Source organism: Semicossyphus pulcher, unplaced genomic scaffold (genome assembly GCF_022749685.1).
Source record: "Semicossyphus pulcher isolate SPU_LCO1_2020_fin unplaced genomic scaffold, fSemPul1.0.p SCAF_22, whole genome shotgun sequence".
In the NCBI taxonomy this organism is placed as follows: domain Eukaryota; kingdom Metazoa; phylum Chordata; class Actinopteri; order Labriformes; family Labridae; genus Semicossyphus; species Semicossyphus pulcher.
Genome location: NW_027211696.1, coordinates 20,457,293 through 20,471,485, shown reverse-complemented (window position 1 = coordinate 20,471,485; position 14,193 = coordinate 20,457,293). Strand labels below are relative to the sequence as shown.

Sequence of the window (14,193 nt, the reverse complement as noted above, 5' to 3'; positions counted from 1 at the left end):
GGCACACACAAACAGCCTCATCTAAAAGAGGAAGTGTTTACTTCCTAGCTTCTTGTTCCTGCGGCGGCTGAAATGTTGCATCCACTGATCATTCCCTCTTGCCCAATAAATCCGCCTGCACTGGCCCGTGTTACATTCACACCACCAGCCAGGCCTGCTGATTCTCTGTGATGACTTTTGGGGTGCTAGTAGTCACAGTTTGGGCCTCGTGAGCTGAGCAAAGTTTTAATGCAGGTTGCGGTGCCTTGATGTTTTTGTTGGCTGCAGAAGATCTATGACCTGCAATAACAACACGAGCTCGTCTTTCAAAGAGGGAAGAAGGTTAACTTTGCTTTTATTAGTGTCAACGCTGTAGACAAACAGTCACACCCGTATTATTCTTCTGTGCCTCTCTTTGCACACAGTAACTACAAAACTGTCCACACTGTATATACATTACTATATAGTATTTACACTTTCCTGCTTTGTAAAGTAAGCATACATTTAATTACATAATGAGCTATTTGTGAACTTTTGGTACACATCACTTCCTGCAATCTTTTTTATGTATTATCAGTTAAAAAAAACAGTCCTACTGACATCTGTTGCATTTGCATTTCAGCCAGTGCATGCTGTGCAAATTCACTGATTATACAAGATAACTATTAACTCTGCAAAGCTTGATCGATTAGTCGTCAGCTTGATGGATTTTTTAGGACAAACAAGAGCCAAGGTTCTCTGATTTCAGCTCCTTAAATGTGACTATATTCCTATTTCCGTTCCTCCACTTTGACAGTTAAATAAATATCTCTAAATCTGGTAAAAACAAGATATCTGAAGACATTATCTCGGGCTTATCTTGATCATTTCTACCATTTTACAGACCAAACAACCAAACTAACAATGGAGAAAATAATCGAGGGATTCGTTGATGTGGGAAATAATTGCAGCGCTGCTTACGCGCACTGGTCACATACACAGGAGCTCATTAAGATTACATGTAGCGTGAATTACTATGAGGTATAACGCATAAAAGCCAAGGGAGGTCCATCCAGGGTAATTGTATTTATAACAAAGCACCTGCAGGAAGAAACGCCATTTTAATCTTTTATTCTGTCCCACTAATTAACCGTGAATTAGCCTGTTATTATGACGTGCAGTATTAGCAGTAAGGCATTGAAGTGTTGTAAATTACTAATGCAGAAGTGAAGGTCAGTTAGTATTCATACGGGTATAAAGTCATGCAGAAATCACAGCAGCCAGCGTCAGTGCTCACTAAAATGCTTCTGTAGTTTTAACCTTTTCTTTGGATCTGATCCTGGAAGCTAAAGGTTATTTATGATTGGGTTGTTTGTCTTCTGCTGGAACAAAAAACAACAGTAGCTAACCATGTGAGCAAGCTGGGAGAAAAGAGCAAACGCTATCAAAATGTTAATACCGTAGAATTATGGCCCAGTCAGAAGGAGCCTGCGGTTCTCCTTGCACGTGCTCAGTATGCGCCTGCTGAGGTGTTTGCAGGTGAAGCCTGGCCACTTCTCTCTGGAGCACGCAGGGTGCTGCTGTAGTGTTAATGGGCCCGTGGAGGGGGTGCTAATTGATTCATTCTCCCTGCTCTCATTCTCATTAACACCCGTTCCCAGGGTAGCATGTATCTCTCCAGGTTCCCTCCCCCCCAGCCTCACAGGTGTCCCTTCTCCCTGCAGCTTGACTGTCAGGGGACAGGCGGCCGGGAGAGTCCCAAACCCGGGCCGGAATCGCTTGATGAAGGTGGAGGAGATTGTTAGCAATGCAAACTGGTTATAACGATGCATATTAACCCATTTCTCCTTGTTCTCTGTGTTGACAGTATTCGCAGTGTGATGCAGAAGTATCTCGAGGAGAGAGATGAACTGACATTTGACAAAATTTTCAACCAGAAAATCGGTAAGTCACAGCCTTTTTATGACATTTTAAGGGCAAAAATAACCTCAAAAGAAGCAGATGAAATGTTGGTGACATTATAAAAGAATCACCAAACATTCATGAGACCTCTCGTCCACAAACAATTGCCAACAATCAGTTTAATTTAAATATATATATATTGCTCCTCCTAATGAGCTCTACATAAAGAAAAGAGTTATGTCTTTGTAGTCGTTATATTTTTAGTCTCCGGGTTGGTTATGCTAAAATCTGAAGCTAACAGCTCTTTGATTTGCTCTTGCTAGCCAGGCTAGCAGCTTATAGCTTTCAAAATCGGCGTCAGTTGGTTGATCCAACACTTTGGGTGTGGACTGAAATATCTCAACAACTATCAGACTGTTTGCTGGCACATTTTGCAGACTTGTACAGTAACCAGTGATTAGTCCATGTGAATTTTTAAATCCTCTGACTTTTTCTTCAGCGCTAACATGAGGCTGAAACTTGTGATTAGCTTCTTGCTAAAGTCACTTTGTAGTTTAGTTTTGGAGCTAAACTTCCTGTTTCTCATCCACACCTTTAATATTTGGATGAAGAAGTTTATGAAATTTGACTCTTTGATCTTCAGTTTCGTTCAGCTTATTACAGATGTTGGTTTCATTACCGTTGTTGTAGCTGCAACAATATATGGTAGTTATGTAATGTGCACCTTCATGTAACAGATATTAGATCCTCCACATCGATTGTGTTCAGAGCTGAGGTGTTAATGCTGCTGTTATCGGCCTCTCCGGGGTTCTTCTATTACACACCCACAGAGCTGAGTGGACAAAAGACATCAATCACAAACGCACCACTTCCTCCACGTTTGAACACCCTGATGCTAAAAACAAAGCGCTTTAATGTTACCCTGACAAAGTGAACAAAAAGCATTCTCTAATCTTGTCCTAAAGTGGTGAATGCCCCAAGTCTAGGATGTGAATTTAAAAGATTTTACTGACAGAAAACGAAGCATTGATTCTGTGTATTGATTCTTTATCGATTCCCTTTTTGATTCATGATCAATTGTCTGTGGGGGGAAACAGCAGATCTGTGGGTATTTTCAGCATCAATCTAACAGCTTAATTACAGATAAATAACATTAATTTAAGATTTGTTATTGAAAGAAAATGTCTGCTAAGGCTGCCTGTGTGGAGCACACCCCCAACACTTTGAGTGCTTTCATCATGTTGATGACATCACTCCACAGTCCCCCAAACATCCAGCTAAGTATGCAACACCATGAATGTAGTGGTACGTTTTTTAAATAGAGTAGCATTAAGCAATTTAGGAGAATTAACACAAGTTGTGTTTTCAATGATTTAATTCACTCATTTTCAAGGAGATTAAGCTGCAGTCAAACACCCACTGTGAGGAAGAGTCGCAGTACATGCAAAGTTTGTTTCAGAGCCTTTTTAACTTTATGTGTTATCGTTAGCAAGAATGGTTTCATCCTCGCGCTATCGCGTCTTGTTGCACGTTCCACGAGCGTACATGCATCAGTTCCTTCTGGATTCTGTCCCTACCTGTCTCTGTGTACATCATTACTGTTTTAATTCCTCACTCCAGATACCCTCCCTCACTTCTTTGTGCAGAGTTACTGCGTGTGATTGCGAGCTAGCTCATGTGTGTTTAGCATTAGCGTTTTTGATGCGGCGCGTCATGTTTCCTGCTTCCTCATGCCTTGCAGTCTGCAGCCGTATACCTGCCTCTGTTACGCCTCCTCCGAGTGTCTCTCCTCCGAGTGTTTCCTCTCCTCGCACACGGGCTGTGTGCGCCGGCGGTTGTAGCGTACCAGGGGACCACAGCCGCCCTGCAGGCTTCCACTCGGTTTACTTACTGTTCTAGGTCTCAGCCCCCCTGTGAGAACAGACTGTGTTAATTCTGCCTGCCTCCTTCTCTTTGTCTTTAGCTCGCTCTCTCTCTCTGTTCGACCTGTTGCTCTCCTTGTCTCAACTCTGTGCAGCATTATCACCTCAAACTTCCTCCTTCTCCGCGGGTGTCTGCTCATGCCTATGAGACACACGTCTGAACCCATGACACTCATGTTTTAGCCATTTGGTCCCGTAGCCACAATTTGTGCAGGACTTCAGATCAGATTCTGACAAATAGCAGGAAATGATTCGCTCTAGTTATTGAAGGTGAAGTAAGTAAGTCATATTTAATTCAGAAATGCCAAACCTCATCTGGTCCCAGCCTCTCACATGTGCCGGTTGTTTGATATCACTGTAAACTGAAGCTCTTTGGGTTTTTTGGACTGTTTCCCAGACAAAAGCGAGCAATCTGATAATGTCACCTCCGGCTCTGGGGGAACGGTGAATGTCATTTTCACTGTTTTCTGACATTTAACACAACAAACAATTAATCCGTTAATTGGGGAAAAGGAGACTAATTAATGGTGAAACAGTTGCAGACCAAACGATGAGGTTTCTTTTCATTTCATTTTTCTAAATGACAGCGTTCGTGTACTTCCTAATGATTGGTGGTTGAGCTATTAACAGATATTTTCATGATCAATATCTCTGAGAAGTTGTAGTTTATTTTTCTGGATTTTAGTGCTGAAAGATATTTCCGACAATTACACAGGTTTTAACCTTTAGGCCTTAAAATACCGAAACATTTCATGAAATAACAAACATGACATCTTAACTTATAAACTTAGTCTTATAAATGTGTTGGATTTTGAAGCTAAAGTAACTTTTATCATGTTGTGTTAAATCTGTATATTGCACACACTCTAACAAAACCACAAACATTCAGTCAGGAGGGACTTTGTTACTTTCCCAGGCTCCCTCCCTCCTTAAACAAATCAAGCCTTTTATTAAAATTAAACCAGAATTATAACATAAATATAGAAACAAATAACATTTTAAAGTCTCACATAAACAACAAACAACACAACAAAGCCTTCTGCTGCTGCTTTATCTGAATGTTCCTCTGCACATGGAGGTGTGACCCTTGGTTAACCTCTGCTTCACATAAAGCTCCACTATCCTCAACTTATTTTTATAAGACGGTTTCTTTTAGTTGTGCTTCCACCAAACATCAACAGACCATCTTTCCTCTACATAATGAACCCTTTCAGCAGAGAAGCACAGATATTACATTGTAGTAGGAAAAAGCTGGTCATACTAAATAAATACTTCGCTGATATGACCCAAAAAATACCTCCGATGTTCTCATAATGGGTAGGATTTATGATTTTAATCCACTTTATACTTCTAACTTTAGCTTCTGTGAGCAGGTGTTTGTTGACCTGGTCCTGGGATGAATTTGATGTGCTACAGCTTATGGTTGTTGCAAAACAAGGTTGGAAACTCTAAATCTGAACCACTTCCAGAGGACTGAGGAGACTTTAAAGGAACAAACTGCTCACTTTTATTAGTGCTACAGCATGCCGCCATGTTGACATTGTACCTGTGTCTGAAAAGAACTCCAGTATTTCTTAATTCTTATCTTAAAAACTCCTTTTGAAAATGCTTGAACGCCTGCCAAGTTTGTTTTTTTTGCTATAAATTGTGAGAAAATAGCTAAAACTGCTGGTTCAGGCTTCTCAGAGCCCGAGGTCTACAATCAAACTCCCTGACAAATAATCCATTCATTATGAACCGAGACCTTTTGTATCGTTCCTAATGGGTGATTTTTACTTGGGCCACATCATTGCTCCACCTCATCTGTTTGACCATCTGAGCCAGCGTCTGTCCCCTGGTTGCTGCTGGTCATTAGTCCAGCTCTCAGATCTCATTAGTGAAACTCCTAGAAAACACTCGTTAGCAGGCCGCTCGATGTGCCTCAGCCTCTGGGACGTTTGCATTCCAGGTAATCAACAGGCAGCCGTCCCCCGCTCCATTCCTGTGATATAATAGTTGGTTTGGGCCGCACTCATGTGCACCTCTTTGTTACAGCGAGCTGAGCACTTTGTTTTGCCTGATTCCAGGATTTCCTCATGCTTTTGTGAAGTCAGAAGTGTTGCTTCTGCACCGACTGATCAGCAGCGACGGACATATCTGTCATGTCATTTTCTGTTGTTTCAGAAGGTGCAGATGCTGTCGGCGCAGTTAACTCTTTGTCTGAGTTGAGTGGATTGTTGTGGAGATATTTAATCATTTTTAGCCCTTAGTGTGTCACAGTATAAGATCAAAACCAATTCAAACAAAACATTTGATAGAAATACATCACATTAGAAGCAATACCATTTTGAAGTGACTTTGGAGAGTATAGACCTCCACCAAGGCCGTGTTGTCTGGATCTGATCCAAAACATCACAGATTCTGTCTCAGACCAAGCCACACACTTCCACCAATTTTCATGTAAATGGAGCCACTGGTGTTTTTGTAATTTTGCAGAAAAACAGACAATCAGGGCACCAAAAACAAAACGTATCAAAATATCTATATATATATATATACCAACAATTAACAATTAATCACCCAATATAAAATTATCTGTCTCTATTTTTATTGTATAAATATCACGGGAGTTTTCTTTTCTAACATTCAAAGCAGTTATCTCACAGTTTGGAGCCATCACAGATAGCAGCCTCACAGACTGAACACATGAGGAACCTCTGCTAGATAAGCATTGGAACATCTGAGAGTTCTTGTTCCAGCATCATATGAAAGTCAGTCTGTTCTATAGAAAGATGAGAGGTCATTTCAGGCTTTAGAAACAAAGAAAATCATTGTTAAAGTTGTTTCTTTTAGTCGACACAACTGTTTCCATCACACCGGCCCTCGTCTCTGAGACTGGACACAAGTCAGTTTTGCATGTCGACTTACATTCCCAAGTTTTGGCCGGCGCTTTGATATTCTTGCTTTTTGTTGTGCATTTAATTGTTTACTGCTGGTCTATAATTATGAGAAATTCTACATTAACCACCCGTCCCCCAAACACTGACTCTCCAATAATAGCTTTACCACAGAATCCAGGCACATGGAGGTTATCTGGGTATATTAAAGGGTTTGCATGGAGCTGAAGTGAGAGTTTGCCAAACTCCTATAATATCTCACGTCAGACTTCGTTCTTTACCTGTAACACAAAGCTTTAGTGCCTCTGGTCCATTAAATCAAATGATATCAATGATCCGGAAGCCTCGGAGAGTTGATTCCATCTCTTACATTGCTGGTTCTTTGTGCTCTTCTTGCTCGGTCTGTTAACAGAACAACAGACGGATCTGAAATTTGTTGACGGGCACAGGCCGTGCTGCATTAGGCTGCACAGCTGAGGAAATAGTTGTGAGGCTGAGAGCAGAGCAGAGAGCTCGTGTTCTGTCCACATTTGAATGGTAAATATGTTGCTTTGCATGTTAGTGTAGATAGCTGTCCACTGTAGCACCATGAAGCAGATACATTACAGACGATGACCACAAGCTCTAATCTGCTGTTTTACTAACAAATGAGTACACAAATCAACAGGCCTCCAAAGATTGTTCGTACTCCTTTAAGTCACTCTGATTAAAAACACTCCCATTTAAAGCCCTGATCATATTTGTAAAGCACGTTTCAGCGACGTGAGCTCTTTTATTTGCAGAACATTTTCATAGTAAGATCCATCCGGCCACAAAAGGACACAAAGGCTCGTTCATGCTTTAATAATCGCTCTGCCTCTATTATTGTCGTGTCCTTCAACTCATCTAAAACGCTTCTGCTGTAGTTTGGAAGCTGACAGAACTGTGAGACCTTGACAAACCTGCCTCCGTGGACCAAAGCTGGCTGCCTTTGTCAGTTAGAATTGATTTTAAAAGTTGTTGTAATTGAAAAATACTTTTCTTTTACACCCAAGTCTGCCCTCTGATTTCATCCAAAGAAAAGTCATTGATTTTTTTTGCCTCCAAACTGTGAAATCATTTTTTAAGATATCCTTGCACAAAACTAAAGAAGAAGCACTCAGACAAACACAGCTGGGTTAATCTCTCCTCCTCCTGAGCTGTGTCTGATGAACTCTCCTGCTGCTTCCAGCTCCTCGAGGCTGACCAGTGCCCAGTTTGATGAGCTGTTAGCTCGGATCAGTACCAGGATTTCTCTGATGGACACCAACTACCGGCGTTGTGTTTCAGCTGCGGAGAGAGTCGGGGTATCAAATCAAAGTCAAATCAAGTTAAATATCGGCTGAAATCTCGGTCTTCTAAGGCAGTACGAACCAAAAAAAATACTGATTTTGCCGTGTTTAATTGCAATAAATGAGTAGACAGGATGCCGAAATGTTTGCATCATGATGCAGATTTGTAAAACATCTGAATGCAGGCTTTGACAAATCTGTCTGCAAGACCAGACAAACAGCAACTTTAAAATGCTGATTTTTTTAATGGAGTTTGGATTGACCTTTTCTGACTTAATCAAGATATGGAAAATGTCACTGCTGAAAGACTTTCACTACCCAGCGTCACCTGAATTTAACTTGACTTGTGCAAACGTGGAATGATTCAAGTCTGCATCTATGTAAAGATGACTGGTTTTGATCAGCACTTGTTGGTTTCTGGCCGCACAGGTTGTTAAAAGAAAGACTGTGACAATATTAAGCCAATCTCCAGTTAGAAGCAAGTTAGCATATATCCACACCTTTGCATTGATATTGCTGTATGCAATGCATGCAACGTTTGCTTTGCATCACAAAAAGTTTGGCCTGTACCGCCCAGTTTGAGCCCCTGAATCTGTGCAGGGATACATCTTTTGTTCAGACTGTCCCATCATGTATGAAACGTACCTTACTTAATGCTTTTCAGTCGACTCTCTCTGTCGTGGCTTCAGAATTGGAAGTGGTTTTCAGTTGTAGGAGCTGGGCTGTGAGTTTCTTTTGATTTTTGTACTCTCAACATGCTTCGTCCTTGAGCTCAACGAGCCCATTTGACTGTCATGACAACCAAGGACAGGAGGAAGACTCGGCTCTTCAGTGCTGCAGGAATGTTTATCCTGAAGGGGAGAGCTGCAGTGTGAACATTTTTATTTAGAGAGCCATTTTATGCAATAAAGTGTCATTTATGAAATATATAAAAGAAGGAGAACTAGATTACATTGAATAGGGCAGGTTTGTGCATCTATTCACAGGCAGATATTGTTTCATTTTTATGAATCCATCTGGAGCGCGTCCTTCAGTCTTTCCGTGAACTCCACAGTCCTGAGGGGGTGAGAGTCTGTGGCCTATTTTTAAGCCTCGTTACACAGCTGAAGAAAGCGGCTGAGGAGATCCACCTGCCTTCGCAGCAGCTGGACGGTCAGTCCTCCGTGAGAGCCTGAGAACGGGTCGAGCGCTGCCTGTGAAGTCCACAGACAACACCAGGGTCATGATGATGACCATTACGTAATAAACGCTCCATACACGCATACAAATACATGTATTTGTATTCAGAGCTGTCGCCAGGTTACTAATGTGTGTCGTTGTTTTCCAGGCTGTATGTTTTTAGATTACACTTGTGATGTGTCATATAAGGGGTTTTATTTCTGAGTATGACCCCTTTGTGTGTTTGTCCATAAAGGATGCTTGCTCCTTATTTACTGGAGGATTTGCATCGTGTGTTCCAAGGTCGTTAGCGGACTAAGAAATCTGTCGATTCATTACGAAGCTGTGACTGTTCCTTTTCCCCCCGTTCAGTGCAACACCACACTCCTTTATCAGTTCACAGAGGTGTCATGTTTTACCTGTAGGATGCACAAGTCTTTTATAAGCTCCAGCAACTACTTTCATAATTGTTTAAGACATTTGTTAAACTATGTAATTTAGCCGGATATGGGATTTCAGTAAGTTAGCGAGCTAAAGCTAGCGGCGGCTCAGCTTGTAGCCCTTACTGACATCCTGTGTCAAGACAAAGCACATCGGAGAGACCCTTATTTTTTAACCCTTTATCCTTTTTTTAAGCCGTTTTAATCACCAGGTCCGTTTGTTTTGGAAAGGAGGCAAAACAGTGCAGAGATTCGACTGCCAAAATGTCAGTCCACTTGAGACCGTCCTCACCTTATAGATCCAGTCCTAAGCAACACATTATCCCCCAGTTTAACTATATTTCTTTGCTAAGAATGCATCAAATGACTGTATTTATTTTGCTCGCCTCGTAGTCACAAACCCACTGATAAATGTCTCCAGACTCTGCAGCTTATGTAGCACCTTTCAGCCTGTTGTTTTGGTTTGTGTTTCGGGCAAATTCAGCAACCACCTGGTGAAGATGGTGCAGCACTGTGGACAGAAACACGACTCCAGATACGTGCTAATATATGCACTCTAGTATCCTGGTTTGGATCAAGTTGTTGAGTTATTTCAGTGACGTTTTGTGCACACAAACAGTATATCATGGTATCAGAAACCCGATCAGCCACTTGCAGCCTCAGATAGAAACCTGAGGACACATACAAGCATGTAAATACACTGAAAACATGTCAATGTAGAGATTTAAGCTTCTTCTGCTGCTTCCAAGTGACCAGAAAATCAATGTTTGCTGCTGAGAATAGTTACTTGACATGAAATCCATTTTGTTCTACTTATTAATCTACACATCATCAGTTCAGATGTCCGTTTCTATTGCCCAATCAATTTCCTGCATTATAGAGAAAAGAGGGAGAAAATGAAGCAATGCAAGAAGTGAAAGATCTATGACATGCAGTTTATTCAGATGAAATCATGGGTTAATGAGTGTTCAGTCAGTGACATACAGGAGGTCAAAGCTTCACAGCATGTCGATGAACATGATTCATAAAAACAAAATGAGTTAATAATGGAGGCTCCCCATGTGACCGTTGTGAAATATGAAGCTGTGGACTAATGGAGGCTGTGGGGCGGAGGAGCAATCCAGCAGAGGATAATCGACAAGCTTACTGGAACCTCTGTGTTTCACTTGGATGATATCCTCGCCACCTCTGTGCCGCGCGGCTCCTCCTCTGTCGGCACGCTTCAGACAGTTCTTCTTCTACTTCTTCTTCCTCGTCTTCTTCATCCTCTTTGTCTTGCTCTTCTTCTTCAGTCTTCTTTTTCGCTGTCTTCTGTTTCTTTGCCTTCTCCTTCCCTTTTATTCTGCTCCATTCTTCTTTCTTTTTCATTCTTCTTCTTTTTCCTCTTCTCCTTCTACTTCTTCTTATTCCTCCTAGTCCTCTTCTTTATCACCTTCTTTTATATCTTCTTCTTCTCCTTCTTCCCCTTCTACTCCTCCTCCTCTTCCTTCTACTCCCTCTTCTTCATCTTCTTCTCCTTCATTCTCTCCTCATGTCCCCCCTTTCTCTCCCCTTTCCTCTCTCTCTCTTTCCCTTGTTTCTCTCACTCTTGCCTTGGCATCCTCTCTCTCCATCTGTCAGACTTCTGGAATGGATGATGGAGAGTCGCGCGTTGCCTAGCAACTGCGGTTGCCATGGGAACCCGCTCAGAACTGCTGCATTTGCTTGTCGACAGGGAGAAATGAAATTGATTAAAAGGAGGAATAAAACAGGTGATGAGAATTGGAGAGAGAGAGAGAAGGACAGGAGGATGATGTTAAAAGGAGGGCGATAAACGGACAGAGAGCCGAGCCGTTCTGTTTTTATTTTACCCACAATGCAACGTTTCTCCTGGAGGCCAGGATGCGTATGTCAACAGACTGTCCACGCCTCCAGTCCTCCTCACGTCTGTCCTTTTATTCATCCGTCATGATTCACACGATCTGCTCTCGATAGGATCTGATGTCTGCACGTGAATAATGAAGACGTAAAGCAGGTTGTAATTCAGTCAGCAGGTAGTCTGATTATTTTACTGCTCCATTCCTTCAAGAGAAGATTCGATTAGAACCACACATGCCCGTAATGACCTTTATGTAGAGAAGACTTTATCGATCCCATCCACTGTATGTAAAGATGGACGGCACGTCTTCACCTCCACCTAGTCTTCTTCTTCTGTCCTCTTCTTCTTCAGCTTCTGCTCCTTCCTTCTTCTTCTTCTCCTCCTCCCCCCTTTCCTCCTTTTTTCCCTCTTCCTTCTTCCGTTTGTCCTCATTCTCATTCATCTTCTCCTCCCCTCTCTCTCCTTTGTCTTCTCCTTCTCCTCCTCCTCCTCATCCTCCTCCTCCTCTTTCCTCTTTTTACTATTTTCTCCTCCTCCTCCTACTTCTTCTTCTCCTTCCCTTTTCCTTCTTCGTCTTCTATTTCTTCTACCCCATCGTCTTCTTTTTTCCCTCTTCCTTGTTCTGTTTCTCCTCCTTCTTCTTTTCCTCCCCTCCTTCTCCTTTGTCCTCTTCCTCTCCTCCTCCTCCTCGTCCTCCTCCTCCTCCTCCTCCTCCTCCTCCTTGTTCACCAAAATCCCTATCATGTTACCAAAACTAAAGCCACAGTTTAAAGGCTTGGTATAGTTCAAATTCAGACAAACTGCCACAGCAGTTAACCACGGTCATTACTAATGTTTATGTAGTTTAATAAGAACACTGTTCTGTATGTAAGGTGGTTGATATTCGTGATGCTAACTTGCTAGCTTCACATTAAACATCTGTTGATCAACACCACACCACCTTGATGGAACCAAACTCCACCTAACCTGATGGCACCCAGCTTGCCTTCAGGCAGCGGCTCCTTTGAAACAAACACATTTTGCTTAACACAACTTTGCTGTTTGATATGCTGGCACGACTGTGTTTACCCATAACGCCACTGGCACCGTACGTCGTGTTGCCTTCCAGTGTTGTTGGTATTTAACTTCTCAGGCTGGTTAACATGGAGTCTAGTGTTGGCTTATTTTTTCTCCTCTCGACAGATGTCAGCTTTTCGCTTTGTTGCCCACTTTCCATTTTCCCCCTGACCCGAACTGTCCCCCTCCTTTCTAGATTTTGGCAGCAGGCATGTGTGTGAGTGTGTGAGTGTGTGTGTGTGTGTGTGTGTGTGTGTGTGTGTGATCTCTTAACTCACCATGTGTCTCTCAGTCTGTTTGTCTTTGTCCTTAATTGTCTGCTTTGAACTGGTTCATCTTGCCTTTTGTCTTCAGCTTTTGTAACTAAAAACTGTTGGCTTGTTGGAGGGGAGTCCACTATTTTTAATCCTTGGTCCTAATTTTACATATTCTGGGTCTAAATGGCTAAAACAAAACATTGTGTCAGGTGGCCGTGGTGAAACAGGCTGTAATGGCTGCAACATAATCCACCGACAGGCTCAGATTGTTCTTCTAAGTGTGTGACAACATCACAGAAAGGATCCCTACAGAGATAGACCTTTTTGTTACAGAGGAAGATGATTGTTTTTAACCAGAAACAGACGTTACATCGCTCTCTGCAAACACACCAGACTCCATTCATAAGAACGCTAATTTTACCTTACAGAACACAGGAGGTGCTGGTCTACCGTCGCCTCAATCTTTTAGGTTTTTGTGTGACTTTTGTGTTTTAAATGGTTGGTTCAGATCCAATACAATATTAGTTTAACCCATAATAACACAAAAAAACTACCTGATCAAGGCAGCAACAGACCAGTAAGTTTTGTGTTATGCAAGGTACAATTACTGTTTCTGTCAATGGAGTCTGGTGCCTTTGAGCAGAGCAATGTAAGGACTGTTTTCTGGCTTCAAAAACGCATCTTCCTGTTTAACAAAAATGTCTATCTCTTTTAGTGAACTACTTTTGATTGGACGCATCTGCAACCAAGGATTGCACTGCAGCCATTACAGCCTGCTCCACTGCTGCAGGCTGAAGCAGCCTACTGAAACATTTCCAAAACTTTCTATACCTCTTCGTCATTTAGACCCCAAAATATGTTGATTTAGCAGCCAGGTTTGACCAGAATTACTCCTTGAGATGCAGCTAGCTCAGATGTGGCTGGATGTGCAGGTGTGATGAAGCTTCCGGGCCTGCAGCAGCTCTTGACCTGCTCCTATTCATCATTGACACATCCTGTTTGTATAGTTTGCCAGTTTGATCTTTGCCCACATGTCTAAATTATAATGCCTTCTCCGTGTTGTCTCTCCACATGCATCGTGGGAAAGTGCACCTCTCTTAGCCTTCTTACAAACTAAAGTCTCTCAGTGTTCATAGTTTGATGTATGTTGTTGCATTAGCACGCCAAAAAGTACAGTGTGTTCAAATGTGAAGACAGAGCTGCAGTGTTGGTTAGCATATTCAATGCAGCCGGCTCTGTAAACAGTCGACGCTGCTCCAGGACGAGACATCCGCTCTGTAATTTGTTTTAACTTTCAGCAAATAGTCCCGTGGTGATGAAGGTGTTACGAAAGCCTCACACCTGCTCAGGTGAAAGGTGTCAGTCCGTTTTTTTTATAGGTGTCATAATCATAAAGTAGACGTCTTTTAAAATTGGCCTGCACATATTTAAAAGGTCACATTTATTTGTGCTTTAA

At 42.1% G+C, this 14,193-nt stretch overlaps 1 protein-coding gene across 1 annotated transcript in view; it reads left to right on the top strand.

The window, feature by feature from the left end:
• The window catches only part of grk3 (G protein-coupled receptor kinase 3), a 63,863-nt gene that overhangs the window by 14,259 nt on the left and 35,411 nt on the right, over positions 1-14,193 (top strand). The window contains exon 2 of the mRNA XM_069673838.1: positions 1,826-1,902. Coding sequence (XP_069529939.1) covers positions 1,826-1,902 — 77 coding nt within the window. The remainder of the gene's footprint in view (positions 1-1,825; positions 1,903-14,193) is intronic.